The sequence below is a fragment of the Oncorhynchus masou genome, chromosome 8 (genome assembly GCF_036934945.1).
Source record: "Oncorhynchus masou masou isolate Uvic2021 chromosome 8, UVic_Omas_1.1, whole genome shotgun sequence".
NCBI classification, from domain to species: domain Eukaryota; kingdom Metazoa; phylum Chordata; class Actinopteri; order Salmoniformes; family Salmonidae; genus Oncorhynchus; species Oncorhynchus masou.
The window spans coordinates 46,516,796-46,542,924 of NC_088219.1; the positions used below are offsets into that span (position 1 = coordinate 46,516,796).

Below are 26,129 nucleotides of genomic sequence, written 5' to 3' on the forward strand. Positions count from 1 at the left end.
CAAGGTAGTCTGGTTAGCTCTAAAGTCCACTGAACATCCAGGAAGTTTGAACAGAGTCAAACCAGCAGGGATTCTCCAGGGACAGACTGAGCGAGAAAAAAAGGTCTTTCTCGCTATTTATTTACTTGGTCTCTTTGAATAATAGTTTTTTTTAAAGTATTAGCAGACTACTGTAGTGAGTGCATACATTTTTCATACTTTTTTTTACTTATCCCTTGTGGGAATTGAGCCCACAACCTGGTGTTGCAAGCGCTATGCTCTACCAACCTAGACCCACGGGATCCTAGTTCTTGGTGCGTGTTTAAAAAATGCAGGCCCTCTGGACAATCGACATTTCCCCAAAGCACTTTGCTTCAGCAGAGCAGCAGTTATGGAAAACAAAAAAAGTTCTGTCCTCTTGGGGGTTTTCCATGGTGTTTAGTAGCAGACAGACTTTGGTGTTTACTGTATTCTTCTTTCAAGACAAACAAGGGGATGGTGGTGATGGCGGGTGGACAAAGAATACCACGGGCACCACCAGATTTGGAGTGGGCCAGATCGACTTAAATTGTTGCTTTGAAAAGGCTCTATTTTGTTTGAGGTTGAAGAGCGCCCTCGCATCGCGGGGCAAGGTCGTTTGCTACGTGTGCACTACCTGAGACCTTGTAGCAAGTGAAAACAGCAGAGCCACCATTTCAAGAACTTATTTTCTTACCTTTTCGTACCATGTGATGTGGCCCTCACTATTGGAAGTAAACGCTTGTTTATTGATATGATCTGTCTCCTAAGAGTGGAGTAGACTCGGGAGCATGGAGTAATGGGGGTTGAGAGGGAGTGGAGTAGACTGGGAAGCTTGGAGCAAATGGGGTTGACAGGGAGAGATAGTGTGCATTGTGTGTGTGAGCATGAAAGAGCGAGTGGGACAAAGTAGTTAGAGGGAGGGAAGCATGAGGGGGAGGAAGGAGTAACCTTGCCTGCCTGGCAGAGGGAGAGTGAGAAAGACAGGCTATGTGCTCACTGCCCACAAAATGAGGTGGAAACTGAGCTGCACTTCCTAACCTCCTGCCCAATGTATGACCATATTAGAGAGACATATTTCCCTCAGATTACACAGATCCACAAAGAATTCGAAAACAAATCCAATTTTGAAAAACTCCCATATCTACTGGGTGAAATTCCACAGTGTGCCATCAGAGCAGCAAGATTTGTGACCTGTTGCCACGAAAAAAGGGCAACCACTGAGGAACAAACACCATTGTAAATACAACCCATATCTATGCTTATTTATTTTATCTTGTGTCCTTTACCATTTGTACCTTGTAAAAACACTGTATATATATATATATATATATAATATGACATTTGTAATGTCTTTATTGTTTTCAAACTTCTGTATGTGTGATGTCTACTGTTAATTTTTATTGTTTACCTTACTTGCTTTGGCAATGTTAACACATGTTTCCCATGCCAATAAAGCCCCTTGAATTGAATTGAATTGAATTGAAAGAACTTTGAATCTGTCTCTGGGCAGCGTTCCAGTGCAACGCTCTATCAGTCACCAGTTCCCACGCCTCTTCTCTCTCTCTCTCTGGGAGTCAGGCTGGGGCGGAGCACCACCAAGTCTCCACCTCCTGCCAAGGCCACAGAGGCCTCTCTAATAGCCTTGAGGTCAGGCCCAGGCAGCCATATTGTCACAGGAATAGACAGGGTCGTAACTCGGCGGGGTCAAAAGTACAATTCCTCCCACCACCGAACCACAGTGTTATGTTAGGGCGCTCCAAGAGGTCTTGTGTTTCTCAATGACTCTCAATGACTCTACTAAATTCACTTGATATATAGAATTCTCAGCCATTAGTTTGATCAGCCCATCTAATATTTTGTGATGAAGCTTTTCACTACACATCACCATATCTCCTTTTTAACTTTCCACACACTGGACACACAGTAACAATATTGGTACTTTATGTTTGAGTTGTAAATGTGAACCCTGGTCTCTTGTCCTCTTTCTGTAGAAAACCTTGCGGGCCATGCTGGTGTACACGCCCTGCCACTCGGTGTCTGAGCGCTCACGGCTGCAGCAGCTGCTCCGGCCCGTGGTGGAGACTATCCTTGTCAAATGTGCCGACGCCAACAGGTAAAGTCCGTCTCAAACTAACGAGTGGGATAGATATGCGAGCCTGCCAGGGGTTCACTGCAACTGCCAGTAGCTAGTGCCCTCTGGTGGGGAATACAAAATATGACATGCACTTGTTAGATCTCCCCACTGATCATACTGTATGATGTACTGTATATCAGAGGTATTCAAATAGGAGCCAGGAGGTCCAGAGCTTATTTTCTGTTCTACCTTATAATCCATTGCACCCACCGGCTGTCCCAGCTCTAAATCAATCATTGATTAGAGGGGACGAATGAAAATCAGCAGTGGAACTGGCTTTGAGGTCAAGATTAGAATTTGTCTGATATACATCTTCAAGAACTGACTCAAACATGACCACCTTTTCTTGTGATATAATACTGTATTCATTAGGTTGATAGTACATTAATTAACAGATTACATTCCCCATGTCTCATTTCAATGTCTCAATTGCACAACTTGTAGTCTTTGTTAACCAAGAACTACAATCTCGCTGGTCAGATGTTTACTTCGTCTGTTCACGAGAGATTACAAACTGTAAAAAAAAAAATGATTTCAAAATGAATGAAAAGCATTAGCAGTCTAGCATGGACATAAATACATTTTGAGTGTCGTTTCTCTGTGTCATGTCCAGTCGTACCAGTCAGCTGTCAGTGTCAACACTACTGGAGCTGTGTAAAGCCCAAATAGGAGAGCTGGCCGTGGGCAGAGAGATCCTCAAAGCAGGTAAGAACTACAAATCCCATTTATCCTCGCTGGGTGTTCAGCGGAAATAGCACTCTCTCCCCATATTACTCAAATTGATGTACAGTGGTTTGCGAAAGTATTCAACCCCCTTGGCATTTTTCCTATTTTGTTGCCTTACATCCTGGAATTAAAATAGATTTTGGGGGATTTGTATCATTTGATTTACACAACATGCCTACCACTTTGAAGATGCAAAATATTTTTTACGGTGAAAAAAAAAAAAATATCAAACTCGAGCGTGCATAACTATTCACCCAAGTCAATACTTTGTGGGGGTGAAATTGCAGCAATTACAGCTGAAAGTCTCTTGGGGTATGTTTCTACAAGCTTGACACATCTAGCCACTGGGATTTTTGCCCATTCTTCAAGGCAAAACTGCTCCAGCTCCTTCAAGTTGGATGGGTTCCGCTGGTGTACAGCAATCTTTAAGTCATACCACAGATTCTCAATTGGATTGAGGTATGGGCTTTGACTAGGCCATTCCAAGACATTTAAATGTATCCCCTTAAACCATTTGAGTGTGGCTTTAGCAGTATGCTTAGGGTCATTGTCCTGCTGGAAGGTGAACCTCTGTCCCAGTCTCAAATCTCTGGAAGACTGAAGCAGGTTTCAGAATTTCCCTGTATTTAGCGCCATCCATCATTCCTTCAATTCTGACCAGTTTCCCAGACCCTGCCAATTAAAAACATCCTCACAGCATGATGCTGCCACCACCATGCTTCTCTGTGGGGATGGTATTCTCAGGGTGGTGAGTGGTGTTGGGTTTGTGCCAGAAATAGCGTTTTCCTTGATGGCCAAAAAGCGAAATTTTAGTCTCATCTGACCAGAGGACCTTCTTTCATATGTTTGGGGAATCTCCCACATGCCTTTTGGCGAACACAAAACGTGTTTGCTTATTATTTTCTTAAAAGCAATGGCTTTTTTCTGGCCACTCTTCCGTAAAGCCCAACGGTGTGGAGTGTATGGCTTAAAGTGGTCCTATGGACAGATACTCAAATCTCCGCTGTGGAGCTTTGCAGCTCCTTCAGGGTTATCTTTGGTCTCTTTGTTGCCTCCCTGATTAATGCCCTCCTTGCCTGGTCTTTAAGTTTTGGTCAGCGGTCCTCTCCAAGTTTGTGGTGACATATTCTTTCCATTTTTTAATAATGGATTTAATGGTGCTCTGTGGGATGTTCAAAGTTTCGGATAATTTTTTATAACCCAACCCTGATCTGTACTTCTCCACAACTTTGTCCCTGACCTATTTGGAGAGCCCCTTGGTCTTCTTGCCGCTTGCTTGGTGGTGCCCCTTGCTTAGTGGTGTTGCAGACTCTGGGGCATTTCAGAACAGGTGTATACATACTGAGATCATGTGACAGATCATGTGACACTTAGATTGCACAAAGGTGAACTTTATTTAACTAATTATGTGACTTCTTTTTAGGGGCTTCATAGCAAAGGGGGTAAAAACATATGCACGCACCACTTTTCAGTTGTTTTTTTTTTTTTTTTTATAAGTAATTTTTTCCATTTCACATTAAATCCAAATAAAAATCTATTTAAATTACAGGTTGTAATGCAACAAAATAGGAAAAACAACAAGGGGATGAATACTTTTGCAAGGCACTGTACGTGACTGTAACTCATGTCTTAACAACAGTTTACAAATTAAAAAAAGACCCAACTGACTACTCATTGTAAACGTCTCTACCTTTCTCCCAGGGTCCATCGGTATTGGCGGGGTGGACTATGTCCTGAACTGCATCCTGGGGCCCCAGACGGAGGCCAATAACTGGCAGGCCCTGATGGGCCGCCTTTGTCTGATTGACAGGCTCCTGCTAGAGTTCCCCGCCGAGTTCTACCCCCACATAGTTTCCGGAGGGGACTGCCACCAGTCTCAGACCCTGGGGGAGAGGTCTGTGATTTTACAGTCATATCATGTGACCTTGTCCTTGTATAGCTTTGTTGGTCACCTACAGTAGCTGATGACTCGAGTCTCCGGGGGAGAGGTGGAGGTGCGCCACAGGGATGAGCATTGTGCCCAGTGATATTCTGTTTTGATCATGTCGTCATGTAGCCTTGAGCTCACAGCCTTGAGTTGGTGACCGTGCAAAAATAATTTAGTGGGTGCTTATATTTGTTCTATTTCACACATGCACAAGTGTGTAATTTTTCCAACAATTGTTTACAGACAGATTATTTTACTTATAATTTAAGCTGCATACCACTGCTGGCTTGCTTCTGAAGCTAAGCAGGGTTGGTCCTGGTCAGTCCCTGGATGGGAGACCAGATGCTGCTGGAAGTGGTGTTGGAGGGCCAGTAGGTGGCACTCTTTCCTCTTGTCTAAAAAAAATATCCCAATGCCCAAGGGCAGTGATTGGGGACACTGCCCTGTGTAGGGTGCCGTCTTTCGGATTGGATGTTAAATGGGTGTCCTGACTCTCTGAGGTCATTAAAGATCCCATGGCACTTATCGTAAGAATAGGGGTGTTAACCCCGGTGTCCTGGTTAAATTCCCAATCCGGCCTCACTGTCACCTAATAATCCCCAGTTTACAATTGGCTCATTCATCCCCCTCCTCTCCCCTGTAACTTTTCCCCAGGTCATTTCTGTAAATGAGAACAGTCAACTCAGTAAAATAACGGGGGAAAAAAATAAAATTTACTGTATCACAATTCCAGTGGATCAGAAGTTTACATACACTAAGTTGACTGTGCCTTTAAACAGCTTAGAAAAGTTCAGAAAATGTTGTCATGGCTTTAGAAGCTTCTGATAGGCTAATTGACACCATTTGAGTCAATTGGAGGTGTATCTGTGGATGTATTTCAAGGCCTACCTTCAAACTCAGTGTCTCTTTGCTTGACATTATGGGAAAATCAAAAGAAATCAGCCAAGACCTCAGAAAAAGAATTGTAGACCTCTACAAGTCTGGTTCATCCTTGGTAACAAATTCCAAATGCCTGAAGGTACCACGTTCATCTGTACAAACAAAACCCAAGTATAAACACCATGGGACAACGCAGCCGTCATACCGCTCAGGAAGGAGACACATTCTTTCTCCTAGAGATGAACGCACTTTGGTGTGAAAAGTGCAAATCAATTTCAGAACAACAGCAAAGGCACACTTGTGAAGATGCTGGAGGAAACAGGTACAAAAGTATCTATATCCACAGTAAAACAAGTCCTATATCAACATAACCAGAAATGCCGCTCAGCAAGGAAGAAGCCACTGCTCCAAAACCGCCATAAAAAAACAGACTACGGTTTGCAACTGCACATGGGGACAAAGATCATACTTTTTAGAGAAATGTTCTTTGGTCTGATGAAAAAAAAATAGAACTGTTTGGCCATAATGACCATCATTATGTTTGGAGGAAAAAGGGGGAGGCTTGCAAGCCAAAGAACACCATCCCAACCGTGAAGCACGGGGGTGGTAGCATCATGTTGTGGGGGTGCTTTGCTGCAGGAGGGACTGGTGCACTTCACAAACTAGATGGCATCATGAGGTAGGAAAGTTATGTGGGTATATTGAAGCAACATCTCAAGACATCAGTCAGGAAGTTAAAGCTTGGACGCAAAAGGGTCTTCCAAATGGACAATAACCCCAAGCATACTTGCAAAGTTGTGGCAAAATGGCTTAAGGACAACAAAGTCAAGGTATTGGAGTGGCCATCACAAAGCCCTGAACTTAATCCTATAGAAAATATGTGGGCAGATCTGAAAAAGTGTGTGCGAGCAAGGAGACCTACAAACCTGACTCAGTTACAACAGCTCTGTCAGGAGCAATGTGCCAAAATTCACCCAACTTATTGTTGGAAGCTTGTGGAAGGCTACCTGAAACGTTTTATCCAAGTTAAACAATTTAAAGGCAATGCTACCAAATACTAATTGAGTGTATGTAAACTTATGACCCACTGGGAATGTGATGAAAGAAATAAAAGCTGAAATAAATAATTCTCTCATTTCACATTCTTAAAATAAAGTGGTCTTCACTGACCTAAAACAGGGATTTTTACTAGGATTAAATATCACGAATTGTGAAAAACTGAGCTTAAATTTATTTGGCTAAGGTGTATGTAAACTTCAGATTTCTACTGTGATATGCTGTAGGATATGTATTGTATAATGGCACAATGATCATTTTAATTCAGTTTTCTTTTCAGGTTAAAAAAAAAAAAATTCTACTTGATTTATATAGGCAAGTCAGTTAAGAACAAATTCTTATTTACAATGACGGCCTAGGAACAGTGGGTTAACTGCCCTACCAAAAAGCAAAAGGCCTCATGTGGGGACAGGGGCCTTGGATTATATTTGATATGTTTTTATTAATACAATATAAATATAGGACAAAACACGCATCACGACGAGAGAGACAACACAACACTACATAAAGAGAGACCTAAGACAACAACATAACAAGGCAGCGAAACATGACAACGCAGCAATGGTAGCAACACAACATTACAACAACGTGATAAGAACACAACATGGTAGCAGCACAAAAAACATGGTACAAACATTACTGGGCACAGACAACAGCACCAAGGTCAAGAAGATAGAGACAACAATACAAAGAATCGACAACTGTCAGTAAGAGTGTCCATGATTGAGTCTTTGGGCCTATGCATAATCTCTAATATGCATGGAGGAAAAACAGAAAACTTTAAGATTTAAGATGGTTTGAATTCATTAGCACCTTAAATAGCACTCTCCATTGCTTTGTATTGGGCTTTGAAGCAACATCCACAACAACCATCTTTTACACTGTTTCAATCTGCAATTCAAGTCCTTTCTTCAAATTTATCATCACAGTTGTCAGGATTTGGCCAGGGTTGTTCCGGTTTTTGGTCACTAGATGCCCCCATTGTGCTTTTTGACCTTTTGTTTTCCCTTGATCCCCATTATTATTTGCATCTGTGCCTCGTTTCCCCTGATTGTATTTAAACCCTTAGTTTTCCTCAGTTCTTTGCTCTGTGTTTGTATGTTAGCACCCAGCCCTAGTATTCTGTGGACTCTCTTGTGGAATTCTGTTTTTTGTTCTTGTTTATTTATTTTTGAGTATCTTTTGAGGCTTTTTATGCTATACCTACCACCTTGTGGATTTACCTTTTCGTCTTGGAGGATTACCTTTGTTCTTGTGGAATTCCTTTTGAGGTTGTGGAGTTACATGTTTTCCTGAAGGACTTCCCTTTTTACTTTATTAAATACACCGTCTCAAGTACTGCTGTGTCTGTCTCATCTTCTGGGTTCTGCCGACTATTCGTGGCTCAGTTGGTTAAGTGACTGTTTCTCACTCCGGAGACCCGGGTTCGTAACCGGGTCCTGACAGAAACACCGAGCCATAAATGAACCCAGAGGCAGCCAGTTCCCAGGACCTTGTTGCCATGCTGTCCCACCACCAGGAGACTGTCCAACGCCACAAAGCCGCCCTGGTTCATCAAGAGGCCTTAATGGCTAGACATTCTCATCTTCTGTCGGAGATGCTGACTTCCATAAAGCAGATATCTGATCGACTTACCCCGGCAACAGTTCCCATCCCAGTACCTCAGATTCACGTACCCATGGCAGTTAACCCCCTGGCTGAACCTCGTCTTCCCCAACGGTTCTCAGGTGATCCAAGTGCTTGTAAAGGGTTTCTCACCCAATGTTCTCTCTCCTTCGAGCTGCAACCCTCGTCGTTTCCCACCGACCGGTCTAAGATCGCATATATCATCACCCTGCTGTCAGAAAAAGCCCTGGCCTGGGCTACTGCTGTGTGAGATGCCCATAGTTCCTGCTGTGCCAGCTATTCTGCCTTTGCTGAGGAATTCAAACGAGTGTTTCAAGGCCCAAGCAGTGGTCCTGACTCAGCCAAACAGCTCCTGACTCTCCACCAAGGTCGGCGCAGTGTGACAGACTATGCCATCCAGTTCCGCACGGTGGCAGCAGCGAGTGGCTGGAACAACGAGGCGCTCACGGTGTGCTTTCTGAAAGGACTTTCCGACACTATCCAAGATGAACTGAATCTCGAGTCCCTGATCAAGTTGGCCTCATGCATTGACCAGCGTCTGAGAGAGAGAGAACTCAACCGTAGACCTCTAGCCCCTATCAGTCCCAGCTCCGAGTCCCCACCTTTATCCTCGCTGGCTCCACCGGAACCCATGCAGATTGGACGCATCTCCCAGGCTGCGATAGACCGCCGGATGAGGGAGCAACGTTGTCTATATTGCGGCAAACCGGGCCATTTCCGTTCCACGTGTCCCGGGCTCCAGGGAAACGCTCTGTCGCGTACAGACCGGGGGGAACTGTAACGGGAAACATAACCTCCTCCCATCCGTCCAACTCCCGTCTGCTCATTCCAGTCACCCTTTCCTGGGACAACCACAAGCTTCACCTTCAAGCCTTGGTAGACTCTGGAGCCGCAGGTAACTTCATGGATGGTGTCTGGGCGAAGGAGAATGGCGTTCCCTCTGAACCTCTAAGTGACCCCATGAGGGTTACTACATTGGATGGAAGCCCTTTGGGGTCTGGACTTGTCACTCATGTCACTACCTCCTTGCAACTTTCAGTTGCCCAACACCAGGAATTGATGAACTTTCATTTGATCTCCTGTTCCGAGTTCCCTCTCGTCCTTGGATACCCCTGGCTTCACAGCCATAACCCTCACATCGACTGGTCTGTGGGCACTATCAAGCAGTGGGGTCCTACGTGCCAAGCTACTTGTAATTTCCTGAGTTCCCCGAGTTCTACTCCCGAGTCTTTAGAATCCATCGACCTGACCCGAGTTCCAGAGTGTTACCATGACCTCAAACTGGTATTTAGCAAACAGAGGGCCACCATGCTACCACCCCATAGACCTTATGATTGCCCCATCGACCTGTTTCCGGGCACTTGCCCCCCCAGGGGTCGGATCTTTTCCCTATCTCCACCCGAACGAGCTGCTATGGATACCTACATCAAGGACGCTCTGGAAGCAGGCCTCATGCGTCCATCCACCTCCCCGGCGGGAGCAGGGTTTTTCTTTGTGGCCAAAAAAGACGGTGGATTACGTCCTTGCATCGACTACCGGGGACTCAATGCCATAACCGTCCGTAACGTTACCCGCTACCCCTTATGGCCACAGCCTTCGAGCTGCTCCAGGAAGCAGTTGTTTTCACTAAGCTTGACCTGCGGAACGCATACCATCTTGTGCGGATCAGACCTGGTGACGAGTGGAAGACCGCTTTCAACACGCCTACTGGTTACTAAGAATACTTGGTGATGCCCTTCGGCCTGACCAACGCCCCAGCGGTGTTCCAAGCGCTCATAAACGATGTGCTTAGGGATATGCTTAACATATGTGTTTGTTTACTTGGATGACTTCCTCATCTTTTCGAGCTCCCTTCAAGATCACACAAAGCATGTCAGACAAGTACTCAAACGCCTCCTAGACAGCCATCTGTACGTTAAGCCGGAAAAATGTGAATTCCATTCATCCCGAGTACAATTCCTGGTATTTGTAGTGGAACCCGGTCGAGTCCAAATGGACCCCAGGAAGGTAGGGGCGGTAGCGGATTGGCCCACCCCCAAATCCGTTAAGGAAGTTCAGCGTTTCCTGGGCTTCACAAACTTTTACCGCAAGTTCATCAAGAACTTCAGCTTGGTGGCAGCCCCTCTCTCAGCTTTAACCAAGGGTGGCAACGCAAGGTTTTTGTGGGGAAGAGAAGCTGAGACGGCCTTCCAAGGACTCAAGCAATCGGTTGTTTGTCCCCAAGGCAGTGAGGACTCAGGTCCTTCTGTGGGGGCATTCCTCTCGCCTCACCTGTCACCCGGGCGTAGGTCGCACCTTGGAGTTCATCCAGCGTAAGTTCTGGTGGCCTACCATAAGAGAAGACGTTGCCACTTTCGTCAATGCCTGCCCTGTGTGCTGCCAGGGCAAATCTTCTCACCTCCGCCCTCAAGGACTCCTTCACCCTTTACCTGTTCCCCACAGACCCTGGTCCCATATCTCGTTGGACTTTATTACTGGCCTTCCTCCATCCCATGGCAATACTACTATCCTAGTCATAATCGACAGGTTTTCAAAGGCGGCCAGGTTCGTCCCTCTGACTAAGTTACCTTCTGCCAAGGAAACGGCTGAGTTGGTAATTAATCATGTGTTCCGAGTCTTCGGCATTCCTCAAGATATGGTTCCTGACAGAGGTCCCCAGTTCGCCTCAAGGTTTTGGAAGACCTTCTGCCAACTCATGGGGGCTTCTGCCAGTCTATCTTCAGGGTACCATCCGGAGTCCAACGGCCAAACAGAGAGGATGAATCAAGAGCTGGAAACCACCCTCCAATGTATGACTCGTAACAACCCGTCCACATGGTCGTCCTTCATTGTTTGGGCCGAATACACGCACAACACCTTGTGCTCCTCCTCAACTGGTATGTCCCCGCACAAGTGTCAGTTTGGCTATGCCCCTCCATTGTTCCCGGACCAGGAGGCAGAAGTCAGAGCGCCTTCAGCCTTGAAGTTCGTCAGACGCTGTCGGCTTATGTGGAGGAAGACCCGTCTTAATCTTGTGCGTTCCTCACAGAGGTACCAAGAGGTACTTGTTTATTTATTTTTGAGTATCTTTTGAGGCTTTTTATGCTATACCTACCACCTTGTGGATTTACCTTTTTGTCTTGGAGGATTACCTTTGTTCTTGTGGAATTCCTTTTGAGGTTGTGGAGTTACATGTTTTCCTGAAGGACTTCCCTTTTTACTTTATTAAATACACCGTCTCAAGTACTGCTGTGTCTGCCTCATCTTCTGGGTTCTGCCGACTTTTCGTGGCTCAGTTGGTTAAGTGACTGTTTCTCACTCCGGAGACCTGGGTTCGTAACCGGGTCCTGACAACAGTGAGGTGAGTTTTAAAAGAATGATAGGCCTACTGTTTTGATGCTAATTGTTTGTTGTGATTTTCAATGGATTTTGCATGGATGTCAGAGTGGTTAGAGGGACAATAGAGCCCCGAGGACCAGGCCATTAGAACCTGATGGTGGTAGTTAGCAAGTTGGGTATTACAAAGGCACGTCCAGAGTGCATAAAATGAGATTACCATGACTCAATGGTCACATGGAATTTTACTGCAGTCATCGGTAGTACTGTCACTGTAACAGCCCTAGCCGTGCATTATCATGCTGAAACATGAGTTGATGGCGGCAGATGAATGGCACGACAATGGGCCTCAGGATCTTGTCACGGTTTCGCTGTGCATTCAAATTGCCATCAATAAAATGCAATTGTGTTCCTTGTCTGTCGCTTATGCCTGCACATACCATAACCCCACTGCCACCATAGGGCACTCTGTTGACATCAGAAAACTGCTCACCCACACAACGCCATACACGTGGTCTGCGGTTGTGAGGCCGGTTGGACATACTGACAAATTCTTTAAAACGACGTTGGAGGCAGCTTAGGGTCGAGAAATGAACATTAAATTCTCTGGCTTCAGCTCTAGTGGGCATTCCTGCAGTCAGCATGCCAATTGCACGCTCCCTCAAACTTGGGACATCTGTGGCATTGTGTTGTGTGACAAATATGCACATCTTATTGTCCCCAGCACATTGTGCACCTGTGTAATGATCATGTTGTTTAATTAGCTTCTTGATATGCCATTCCTGTCAGGTTCCTGTCAGGTGGATGAAATGCTCACTAACAGGAATGTAAACAAAGTTGTGCACAGAATTTGCGAGAAATAAGCTTTTTGTGCGTACAGAACATTTCTGGGATCTTAATTTCAGCTCATGAAACATGGCACCAACACTTTACATGTTGCGTTTATATTTTTGCTAAGTGTATATCACATCCCACTGGGTACAGACGTCAATTCAACGTCTATTCCACGTTGGTTCAACATAATTTAATTTAATTGATGTGGAAATTATGTTGATTCAACCTGTGTGTGCCCAGTGGGAAAGAAAGGAATGGTTTGTGACACAAGCGCAACCGTGGGTTAATGCTGGATCTGATTGAATCAAGCCCCTAATTGTAGAAAGAAGATGAAACAGACTGGAGTACAGCAGAGTCTGTATGGCAACTAGTGATGCGTTGCCACTCATCCAACCAATGAAGGTTTTTGTATGGGTGGAGTTGGCTGGCCGCAGACTGGGCTGTAGGCGAAGCAGGCCAGGTACTGGTGGCCGCAGGCTTGGCACTGGATGAATCATGTTGGACTCTAGTGGGAGCAGCCTGGGGGTGGGGCTGGCAGCAGAGAAGTCAGCAGCGGGGGTGGTGAAGTCATCCAGAAGACTGCCAACTGTGGTGTCCATTGCATAGTCCTCAAAATGTGTCTCCTCCGAACTAGGGTCCATGTCCTGCATGGCCTTCCCAGTCTTCCTGAGCAGGTAGTCCACACAACAATCAGCTCTCCTGAAAATGAAAAAAGCAGAATCCAAAACAAGACTAATATGATAGGAACACTCAGAAGCTGTAGACAACTTGTTCAGGCTACGGACATATATTTATTTTACTTTTATTTTACTAGCTAAGTCAGTTAAGAACAAATTCTACACCGGGGAAACCCGGACGACGCTGGGCCAATTGTGTGCCACACTATGGGAGTCCCAATCACAGGCCGGATGTGATTCAGCCTGGAATCGAACCGGGGACTGTAGTGCCTTAGACCGCTGCGCCACTCAGGAGCCCTTTACAGACATGTTGTGTCTGTAAAGAATACGTAGTTCATTTCAGATTATTTAAGGTTATACTGTTAAAATTAAAAAGATCATTACAAATCAGGTTAGCCTGTATTTTATTTACCTGAGAAGGCTTCCTTGCCAAGTTAAGGTTTGTCTTGCTGCAGATGTAACAGGGTTATATTGGTGATTCCCTTTGCCACTTTATTGTTAAGCCAATGGGTTTTTGGTTTGAGTTTGTCTTGCCTTCACCTACTCAACATGGCATCTTATTGGCTGGTTTGCGTAGCTTGCTTACGAGGGGGGATGTTCCAGTTAGAATCGTCCCAGTGAACAAGCACCAAACCAGCGGTAAGTTGTTGGTTGCAAAGCACTGTACATCAAAAGTGATTTTTATACTCTCTAGTGATGATTTAAATGTACAATTTATATCAAATTGTTTGTACATGTTATTCGAACATCACACATAAGATGCAGCGGTTTTTGGAGAATATCTGTTGTGCATTTTGTTGTAAAGAATTCCCGCCAGTACTAGCTAGCAACTTACTGTGTCTTGTGGGGGGGGGGGGTTCATATATTTTGTACAGTGCGTGAGTGCAGAGTTGGATGGTGAGCTGTGCATTGCATGACGTGCAATTTTGTGCTGTTCCTATCAGGTACATTGTTAAAGATATTATATTGTATATTGTAATTGTATTATTTTGGTATCTAGCCCAGTGAACAAGCACCAAACCAGCGTGCGTGAGTGCATTGCATGACGTGCAATTTTGTGCTGTTCCTATCAGAATAAATCTACATGACTGGTGCTACATGTTGGAGTTCCGTGTCGATGACTGATCGTACACAACGCAAGAAGAGTACTGTTACACAGACACATGAGAGCCCCCAAAACCTTTGCTTAGTGAACTGCCAAAGAGAGAGAAAAACCTAATAGTAACAAACAGAGGAGGAAACCAAGTCACATGTCATAAGGATTATAGGAATCAGTGTTCTATCATGGCAGCATAGCCATAGTAGTTGATGAAAAATGTGACCAAAAAATGTCATATTTACCATTGATAACAAGTTCAATGCAGTCCTCAATGGAGGAGTCTGAACAACAACGGAGCTGTAGGTGCTGAACACTAGAGTATGGTATCTAATTTCAGTCAATCGGAAAAGAGAATGCATGTAGTTTTAGCCTATAAACTTGATTCATTTTACCTCCTGGGGGTGAAATCCGTAGACACATCTCTGAAGCCGCCCATTATGTCATACGTCATAACATGGTTATGACCCTATGTATTTACACTTGTAATATACAATGCGTTATTTTATGTGTCAAACCTACATGTAATTCCCTGACAAGAAGATTCCTTTCATTTGAAAGTTTGTTTCTTAAATCCTTTGTTGTTATTGTAATTCATTATTTACAGTCATGTTTTTTTTACAGAAAATACTCTGTGACACTGTCATGAAGAAATATGACCATCCTGTGTCACTTTACTTGGACTAAGAAAATACTTTCTATGACACTGTCATGTAGCATTATGACCATCCTGTGTCACTTTACTTGGACTAAGAAAATGCACTTTGTGACACTGTCATGAAGCATTACGACCATCCTGTGTCACTTTACTTGGACTAAGAAAATGCACTTTATGGCACTGTCATGAAGCATTACGACCATCCTGTGTCACTTTACTTGGACTAAGAAAATGCACTTTGTGACACTGTCATGAAGCATTACGACCATCCTGTGTCACTTTACTTGGACTAAGAAAATGCACTTTGTGACACTGTCATGAAGCATTACGACCATCCTGTGTCACTTTACTTGGACTAAGACAATGCACTTTGTGACACTGTCAAAGCATTACGACCATGCTGTGTCACTTTACTTGGACTAAGAAAATACATTCTATGTCACTGTCATGAAGCATTACGACCATCCTGTGTCACTTTACTTGGACTAAGAAAATGCACTTTGTGACACTGTCATGAAACATTACGACCATCCTGTGTCACTTTACTTGGACTAGGAAAATACATTCTATGTCACTGTCATGAAGCATTACGACCATCCTGTGTCACTTTACTTGGACTAAGAAAATGCACTTTATGACACTGTCATGAAGAAATATGACCATCCTGTGTCACTTTACGGCACTGTCATGAAGAAATATGACCACCATATTTATACAGTATAAGCCAGATAGGTTTATCACGTACATTCTCTTATGTCAGTCATCAGTCAAAAAAGAGGGTGTCTTGTCCTGCTCCTGAAATCTACATTCCAGTCATCAGTAACTGAGCATTGGGGCAGGTACATGTCCGTGTGTGTTCAATGTCTGCTCAATTACAATGACAATTGAATATGGTCAATTTCAGAAAATGTACTGTTGACTACCTTACAAGACCTCAACTTGCAGCTTCATTCAATAGTACCCGCAAAACATCAGTCTCAACGTCAACAGTGAAGAGGCGACTCCGGGATGCTGGCCTTCTTGGCAGAGTTGCAAAGAAAAAGACATATCTCAGACTGGCCATTAAAATGGTGGTCAAAAGAACAGAGACACTGGACACAGGAACTGGAGTTGCCTCTTCACTGTTGACTGGTGTTTTGCGGGTACTATTTAATGAAGCTGCAAGTTGAGGACTTGTGAGGCATCTGTTTCTCAAACTAGACACTAATGTACTTGTCCTCTTGCTCAGTTGGGCCTCCCACTCCTCTTTCTATTCTGGTTAGAGCTCGTTTGCGCTGTTCTGTGAAGGGAGTAGTACACAGTGTTGTACGAGATCTTCAGTTTCTTGACAATTTCTCGCATGGAATATCCTTAATTTCTCAGAACAAGAATAGACTGACGAGTTTCAGAAGAAAGTGCTTGGCCAAGTGTTTCTGGCCATTTTGAGCCTGTAATCGAACCCACAAATGCTGATGCTCCAGATACTCAACTAATCCAAAGAAGACCAATTGTATTGCTTCTTTAATCAGAACAACAGTTTTCAGCTGTGCTAACATAATTGCAAAAAGGTTTTCTAATGATCAATTAGCCTTTTAAAATGATCAACTAGGATGAGCTAACACAACGTGCCATTGGAACCCAGGAGTGATGGTTGCTGATAATGGGCCTCTGTACGCCTATGTAGATATTCCATAAAAAAAACAGTAGTCATTTACAACAATAACAATGTCTACACTGTATTTCTGATCAATTTGATGTTATTTTAATGGACAAAAAACAAGGACGTTTCTAAGTGACCGCAAACATTTGAATGGTAATGTGTATATGGACACCTGCTTGTCGAACATCTCATTCCAAAATCATGGGCATTAATATGGAGTTGGTCCCCCCTTTGCTGCAATAACAGCCTCCACTCTTCTGGGAAGGCTTTCCACTAGATGTTGGAACATTACTGAGGGGACTTAATTCAGCCTCAAGAGCATTAGTGGGGCCAGTCAAGTTATTCCATGCCGATCTCGACAAACCATCTGTATGGACCTTGTTTTGTTGCCACAAAGTAGGAAGGCCAGAATCGTCTAGAATGTCATTGTATGCTGTAGTGTTAAGATTCCCCTTCACTGGAAGGGCTCCTAGCTCCTTCTGAGCTCCTAGAGTGTGCGGCTCTCCTTTTCTTTTTCAAGTGTTTTACTCCGCTAGCCAGCACCTCACCTAAACAGGTGTGCATTTATTTCGCCTCCAAGTCAGGTGTCATGACATATTATGACATGGTTAGGAATGTGTCATAACGTGTGATGGCACTAAGTGTCAAGTAAAGTGTTACCAGAAAGGCCCCTGCTGGTGACTTCACCATCTCACAGCACTCTCAAGCAGCTCACCCCACTACCTATCCCCCAAACCCAAAACCAGGAGTCAAAGGGTGATGAACTGTAGCTCTCTCTGGAACTTTCCTTAACCTGTTTTTTTTGTTTTTTGGTTGACAAGATCACAGCTTGGGACTTTGACACTGTGTATACTTTGTTACAAAATGCAATGACAATTTGATGGCCAGATATTATAATTAAGTTGCTGTTTACATTAGTATAGTAGTAAAGGCCTACATTTAAAGACAGGTATTTCTAGTAACACAGCATGTTTTCTGGATGAACATGTAACAGTATAACTTTAGACCGTCCCCTCGCCCATACCCGGGCACGAACCAGGGACCCTCTGCACACATCAACAACAGTCACCCACGAAGCATCGTTACCCATCGCTCCACAAAAGCCGCGGCCCTTGCAGAGTAAGGGGAACTACTACTTCAAGGTCTCAGAGCAAGTGACGTCACCGATTGAAACGCTATTTAGCTCGCACCAACGCTAACTAAGCTAGCCGTTTCACATCCGTTACAAACACACAGTTCAAATGTTATAGGCCAATGCATGTTTTGCCATTTACCATATACCTTCTGAAAGAGGTCATACCTGCCTCGGAGCTGGCCTGTTGCCCGCATCAGCAAGCCAATCCCCTGTGGTGGCAAATGTCCGCAAACGAGACATCCACTCACTTGTGGGGCTTTTTGGACATCTGAAATTAGCAGGATGAATGACTACCACAAGAACAACTTGCAATACATGTCAAACCTAATGTAAACTGGGCTAAAATAGTAAGCCTATAAGAATGCATGGTATTATTGGAACATTTTCGGTATTCAAGCAAGTAGGCTAATCAATCACCATGGCAAATTAGTCAACAGGCTATATCAACTAGGCTATATCATGGACTGACTGATTTTAATTCATAAACAAGTACGTAAGTATATAAAGTGCATTCAGAAAGTGTTCAGATCCCTTGACTTTTTCCACATTTTGTTACGTTACAGCCTTATTCTAAAATGGATTAAATAAAACATGTTCTCATCAATCTACACACAATACCCCATAATGACAAAGAGAAAATATGTTTTTAGAAATTTTGCAAAAATAAAAAACAATACAGAAATACCACAAATAGCTCAGGTGCATCCTATTTTCATTGATCTTCCTTGAAATGTTTCTTCAACTTGATTGGAGTCCACCTGTGGTAGATTCTATTGATTGGACATGATTTGGAAAGGCACACACCTGTTTATATAAGGTCCCACAATTGACAGTGCATGTCAGAGCAAAAACCAAGCCATGAGTTTGAAGAAATTGTCCGTTAGAGCTCCGAGACAGGATTGTTGTCGAAGCACAGATCTGGGGAAGGGTACCAAAAAATATCCTGCATATTGAAGGTCCCAAAGAACACAGTGGCCTCTATCATTCTTAAAGGGAAACCACCAAGACTCTTCCAAGAGCTGGCCGCCTGGCCAAACTGAGCAATCAGGAGATTGGCCATAGAGGTGACCAAGACCCCGATGGTCACTCTGACAGAGCTCCAGAGTTCCTCTGTGGAGATGGTTGTCCTTCTCGAAGGTCCTCCCATCTCTGCAGCACTCCACCAATCAGGCCTTTATGGTAGAGTACCCAGATGGAAGCCATTCCTCTGTAAAAGGCACATGACAGCTCAAGAGTCGGCCAAAAAGGCACCTAAAGGATTATCAGACCATGAGAAACAAGATTCTCTGGTCTGATGAAACCAAGATTGAACTCTTTGGCCTGAATGCCAAACATCACGTCTGGAGGAAACCTGGCACCATCCCTACGGTGAAGCATGTTGGAGACACGATCATGTTGTGGGGATGTTTTTCAGCGGCAGGTACTGGGAGACTAGTCAGGATCGAGGGAAAGATGAACGGAGCAAAGTCCAGAGAGATCCTTGATGAAAACCTGCTCCTGAGCGCTTTAGAATCACAGACTGGGACAAAGGTTCACCTTCCAACCGGACACCGACCCAAAGCACATAGCAAGGACAACGCAGGAGTGGCTTCGGGACAAGTCTCTGAATGTCCAGCCAGAGCCTGGACTTGAGCCCGATCGAACATCTCTGGAGATACCTGAAAATATCTGTGCAGCGATGCTCCCCAGAGCTTGAGAGGATTTGCAGAGAAGAATGTGAGAATCTGCCCAAATACATGTGCCAAGCTTGTAGCGTCATACCCAAGAAGAATCAAGGCTGTAATCGCTGCCAAAGGTGCTTCAACAAAGTACTGAGTAAAGGGTCTGAATACTTACATAAATGGGGTAGTGTGTGTACCCTGATGAGGTTAAAAAACATTTATTCCATTTTAGAATAAGGCTGTAATGTAACAAAATGTGAAAAATGTCAAGGAGTCTGAATACTTTCGGAATGCACTGCAGGGCATTTTACAATAGCTATGGCTTGACAAGTTTACAACCTGGATATCAAAGCATTATTTACATTTACGTAATTTAGCAGAGCGACATACAGTTGTGAGTGCATACATTTTCATACTTTTTTTTCATGCTGGCATTGTAAGCGCCATGCTCTACCTACTGAGCAGCACAGGATTTGTAACGTTTTTCTTCCGTTGAAGGAGAGGAGGACCAAAATGCAGTGTGGTTAGTGTTCAACATGTTTAACATAGACGATAACCGAGAACACTACAAAATACCATTACAACAAATGTGAAAACCGAAACAGTCCTATCTGGTGCAATGACACAAAGACAGAAGACAACCACCCACAAAATACCCAAAGAACATGGCTGCCTAAATATGGTTCCCAATAAGAGACAACGATAAACACCTGCCTCTAATTGAGAACCAATCTAGGCAACCATAGACTTACATAAACACCTAGACTAGATAGAGAAACACCCCATAAACATACAAAACCCCTAGACCAGACAAAACACATAAATCCCCCATGTCACACCCTGACCTAACCAAAATGATATAGAAAACAAAGATAACTAAGGCCAGGGCGTGACAGAATTATCTAATTTAGCAGGCATAATCACATAATAACTAGTCAAAACAAAAGTTGATAGCTCCCCCCATTGAAAGTCAATGCTATTGTAACGTTACCGAATGATATGTGTGACCTGTTTACATAGATAGCAAACATTAGCTAGATAGCTAATGAACTTAGCTAGCTGAATAGCATTTACTAAAATGGACAATAACTTAGCCATGGTAATGTTAGCAGATAGCATTATACTTTTCGTGTACAGTTTTCTTACCTATGAAAAAGAGAGTTACTGTAAATGTACTATACTGTTACCATGCCAGCTAGCTAGCTTACCAGGTAGCTAAGCTATGTAGCAGCTATTGATAGCCACAAGTTAGAGGTTACAATTTAAATTATATTGTTGGAAAACAAGTTGGCTGTGGTTAATATCAGCATTGCAGTATAATTCATGTTTTTAATCTGATAGTCCAAGAGAAAGTTGGAGAAGGTTGGCTAGCTAGCTAGCTACAGTTCTGTCTCGATCGTGCACTGTCTGGACGTCGCTCTTTTTTCCCCAAGTAGTTGAAAGAGTCATCCAATAGCGTCGCACCCTTCCATTGTTCGGAATATGGAGTGGTGTGAGGCTGTGTCCTTCTTCCAAAGAATGAGAAGCTATACATGATTGGCTTTTGAAACATGCACATGGAGATGGTGATTGGACATGGTTGACAGCCTAATGTGAGTTAAAATAGCGCCACCTGCCGTCCCGGGTCCCATTTTTACAGTTTTTGGTATGACTCGGCCGGGAATCAAACTCCCAGTCTCAGGGCGGACACTCTAACCACAAGGCCACTGAGTAGGTATAGCCTGGTATATCCTCGACCACCGAAACAAGGTCAAGACCTTTTAGACTGGAGTGCGTAGCCTATGACACATAGCCTTGACCTGGTCCATTTATCTAAATGTGCAATGCCAAACTCCTAAGGTTCTATTATATATTATCTGGGCCTTTTAATAAACACCTCAAACTTTATTAGAAATGGTGTCCTGATTTGTAGTTTGTTATTCAGTTGTTTGGGCTATTTGTAATGTTGGTAGCATTATGGAAATGCTAAACCTTTTTTTCAAGTAATAATATGTAGGCTCATAACCACTCTCCATTCTGAATAACACTATTTGAATCATACATTTGTATCTCACACAGTGCATTTATAGCAAAAAAATGGTACACTTTCTAGGGAATAGGGAGTCATTTGAGACACAGACTTTTAAGTTGCCCTTCTCCTCTCTCCAGGTATCAGAAGCTGCTTCCCTTGCTGAGCTTCGCGCTGCAGTCCACCGACAACTCCCACTCCATGGTGGGTAAGTTGTCTCGCCGCATTTTCCTGAGTGCCGCGCGCATGGTGGCCCGAGTGCCGCATGTCTTCGTCAAACTTCTGGACATGCTTAGCATCATCAGCTCCACACACTACGCCCACATGCGCCACCACTTGCTCGCTATCGCAGAGGAGATGGACATCCTGGACACCCTCAATCTGAGCCTGGAGATCATGGAGTACAGCACCAGTGAGGCACATGAACTGGTCAGCGCCGCCTTCCTGAAGCCCTCCGCACCTCAGAACTCACCCAACATGACCGAGAGCAACACACCAACGCATACGATTCAACTAGCCAGTGGAAAGGGAGGGAGAAGTTGCTTTGGCAAGGTAGAGGCAGGTCCTGAGGATATAACTGAGAGGTTAGCGGCCATTTCGACTAGCACCTGGCATCCCGATATGGCTTCCGCGTGCAGTGGGGCCCATGCCGGGCACCGAAAGCTCCCTGTTCGGGCACGTAACTGCCTCCTCAGCCAGTTTCTGAACTCCTCTTCCAGCCAAGCCCCTAGCCTCCCCTCGCCCTCCACCTCCTTCCAGGGCCCTGACAGCAATCCCAAACCCCGACCCCAGAGTTTCAGCCCCAGCAAGCTGGCATCTTCTTCCTCCTCCTGCTCCCCTGGCGCCCAGTGCATATTCCACCAGCAGAAGCCCTGTAGCAGCAAGGACCCTGAGAAGCAGCTCCCCTCCCCCTGCTTCACCCAGGATAGACACGTCCCCTCCAGCCAGATCCACAGACCAAAGCCCTCCCGATCCACCACCCCCGAGGGGCCCAAGGTCCTCTGCACCCCGCCCACCCCAAGAGTCTCTAAGCTGGACCTCCAGTGGGAGTCGACCAGCCTTTCTACTAGCACCTCCGGAGGCGAAGGCCTCTCCACAGGGGGCCACATGGGGGGAGCCACCACCCTTACCACCAGCGAGGACAGCTGCTTCACCCCCATGGAGGAGAAGTTATGCGCCTTGAACGCCTCAGGGGAGCTCAATTCCTCCATGGAAGACCTACAGGAAACCTCAATATCGGCAGCTGGCGATGCCACCACCGTCACCTTCCAGTCGGAGGTGGCCGTGCTATCGCCAGAGCAAGTCGGGGACATGCCAGGGGGAGGGGGGGCTGTGGGGACGTACAGTGAGGACATGACGCAGCACCAGAAGTGCAAGGAGAAGATGGAGGCGGAGGAAGAAGAGGCGCTGGCCGTGGTCATGGCCATGTCGGAGTCACAGGATGCGCTGCCCATCATCCCGCAGCTACAGGTGGACAAGGACCAGGACTGCATCATCGTCCAGGCAGATGTGAGTTAATTAAAACATCCTCAGTTACTTATGTACCTATAAGACCAATTTCCCAGACACAGATTTAGTGTAAACCTGGACCAAATAAATATTTGAACTGAGAATCTTCATTAAGCTTGCTTCTTAGTCCAGGTCCGGCAAATTAACCAATAAGGGTTTAGACTTAACAATATAAGGTCGAGTAAACATAATAACTGGCAGATGCGTAGGGAACATTGTTACACCAAAGCTCGTAGACTTCATCTGAATCATATCATACATATCAACCTGCTGACTGCTAAACCGTATTATAAACCGGTTAGTTTGGGTCCTGGATGCTGATTGGTTGAAACAGAATTTCCGCCTTGTGTATATCAGACAATATACCACGAGTATGATACAAAAATACTTGCTTACTGTTTTATTTAGGTTGGTAACCAGTTTATAATAACAATAAGGCAACTCGGGTTGTGGTGTATGGCCAATATACCACGGCTAAGAACAGCCCTTAGCTGTGGTATATTGGCCAATATACAACAAGCCTTACTGCTTAAATAAACCATGATTTACAAATAGTATCCCCCACCAGCTCTCCAGAAAAGCCCAAAAAGTCTAACAAACGTCAAACTTTTTTAACAAATCAAAACTGAAAAATTGGGCGTGCAAAATTATTCAGCCCCCTTAAGTTAATACTTTGTAGCGCCACCTTTTGCTGTGATTACAGCTGTAAGTCGCTTGGGGTATGTCTCTATCAGTTTTGCACATCGAGAGACCGACATTTTTTCCCATTCCTCCTTGCAAAACAGCTCGAGCTCAGTGAGGTTGGATGGAGAGCATTTGTGAACAGCAGTTTTCAGTTCTTTCCACAGATTCTCGATTGGATTCAGGTCTGGACTTTGACTTGGCCATTCTAACACCTGGATATGTTTATTTTTGAACCATTCCATTGTAGATTTTGCTTTATGTTTTGGATCATTGTCTTGTTGGAAGACAAATCTCCGTCCCAGTCTCAGGTCTTTTGCAGACTCCATCAGGTTTTCTTCCAGAATGGTCCTGTATATGGCTCCATCCATCTTCCCATCAATTTTAACCATCTTCCCTGTCCCTGCTGAAGAAAATCAGGCCCAAACCATGATGCTGCCACCACCATGTTTGATAGTGGGTATGGTGTGTTCAGTGTGATGAGCTGTGTTGCTTTTACGCCAAACGTAACGTTTTGCATTGTTGCCAAAAAGTTCAATTTTGGTTTCATCTGACCAGAGCACCTTCTTCCACATGTTTGGTGTGTCTCCCAGGTGGCTTGTGGCAAACTTTAAACAACACTTTTTATGGATATCTTTAAGAAATGGCTTTCTTCTTGCCACTCTTCCATAAAGGCCAGATTTGTGCAATATACGACTGATTGTTGTCCTATGGACAGAGTCTCCCACCTCAGCTGTAGATCTATGCAGTTCATCCAGAGTGATCATGGGCCTCTTGGCTGCATCTCTGATCAGTCTTCTCCTTGTATGAGCTGAAAGTTTAGAGGGACGGCCAGGTCTTGATAGATTTGCAGTGGTCTGATACTCCTTCCATTTCAATATTATCTCTTGCACAGTGCTCCTTGGGATGTTTAAAGCTTGGGAAATCTTTTTGTATCCAAATCCGGCTTTAAGCTTCTTCACAACAGTATCTCGGACCTGCCAGGTGTGTTCCTTGTTCTTCATGATGCTCTCTGTGCTTTTAACGGACCTCTGAGACTATCACAGTGCAGGTGCATTTATACGGAGACTTGATTACACACAGGTGGATTGTATTTATCATCATTAGTCATTTAGGTCAACATTGGATCATTCAGAGATCCTCACTGAACGTCTGGAGAGAGTTTGCTGCACTGAAAGTAAAGGGGCTGAATAATTTTGCACGCCCAATTTTTCAGTTTTTGATTTGTTAAAAAAGTTTGAAATATCCAATAAATGTCGTTCCCCTTCATGATTGTGTCCCATTTATTGTTGATTCTTCACAAAAAAATACAGTTTTATATCTTTATGTTTGAAGCCTGAAATGTGGCAAAAGGTCGCAAAGTTCAAGGGGGCCGAATACTTTCGCAAGGCACTGTAACTTCTAAAATAATGGAAACCAGATGCTTTCAATATACTGCTACCTAACATTATAAACCTGCATCAGGACATCAATAAGTTGTTCCCAGACATTATAAACCTGCATCAGGACATTTGTAAACTGCTCCATAACATTACAAACCTGCATCAGGACATCAATAAGTGTCACGTTCTGACCTTTATTTCCTTTGTTTTGTATTTATTTAGTATGGTCAGGGCGTGAGTTGGGTGGGCAGTCTGTTTGATTTTCTATGATTTGGGATTTCTATGTTTCGGCCTAGTATGGTTCTCAATCAGAGGCAGGTGTCATTAGTTGTCTCTGATTGAGAATCATACTTAGGTAGCCTGGGTTGCGCTGTTTGTTTGTGGGTGATTGTCTATGTTGATGGCTTGTTTCAGCGCAGCTCGCATTAGCTTCACGGTTTTTATTTTGTTTACTGTTTTTGTATAGTGTTTCAGTGTTCAGTTCTTTCTTTAATTAAAACATTCAACATGAACACATATCACGCCGCATATTAGTCTTCCGATCCTTCTCGGCCTCTCCTATTCGGATGAAGAGGGGGACAACCGTGACAATAAGCTGCTCCCTAACATCATAAACCTGCATCAGGACATCAATTAGTTGCTCCCTAACATTATAAACCTGCATCAGGACATCAATTAGTTGCTCCCTAACATTATAAACCTGCATCAGGACATCAGTTAGTTGCTCCCTAACATCATAAACCTGCATCAGGCCATCAATAAGATGCTGCCTAACATTATAAACCTGCATCAGGCCATCAATAAGCTGCTCCCAAACATTATAAACCTGCATCAGGACATCAGTTAGTTGCTCCCTAACATCATAAACCTGCATCAGGACATCAGTTAGTTGCTCCCTAACATCATAAACCTGCATCAGGACATCAATTAGTTGCTCCCTAACATCATAAACCTGCATCAGTACATCAATAAGCTGCTCCCTAACATTATAAACCTGCATCAGGACATCAATAAGCTGCTCCTAAACATTATAAACCTGCATCAGTACATCAATAAGCTGCTCCCTAACATTATAAACCTGCATCAGGACATCAATAAGATGCTGCCTAACATTATAAACCTGCATCAGGACATCAATAATCTGCTCCCTAACATTATAAACCTGCAACAGTAAATTGATCATTGT

The 26,129-nt window shown here is 44.2% G+C and overlaps 1 protein-coding gene across 1 annotated transcript in view; it reads left to right on the forward strand.

Moving 5' to 3' along the window:
• Positions 1-26,129, forward strand: part of LOC135544749 (mitogen-activated protein kinase kinase kinase 1-like) — a 130,161-nt gene that overhangs the window by 81,327 nt on the left and 22,705 nt on the right. The window contains exons 11-14 of the mRNA XM_064972612.1: positions 1,992-2,113; positions 2,748-2,839; positions 4,562-4,754; positions 21,512-22,880. Of these exons, the coding sequence (XP_064828684.1) occupies positions 1,992-2,113; positions 2,748-2,839; positions 4,562-4,754; positions 21,512-22,880 (1,776 nt within the window). The remainder of the gene's footprint in view (positions 1-1,991; positions 2,114-2,747; positions 2,840-4,561; positions 4,755-21,511; positions 22,881-26,129) is intronic.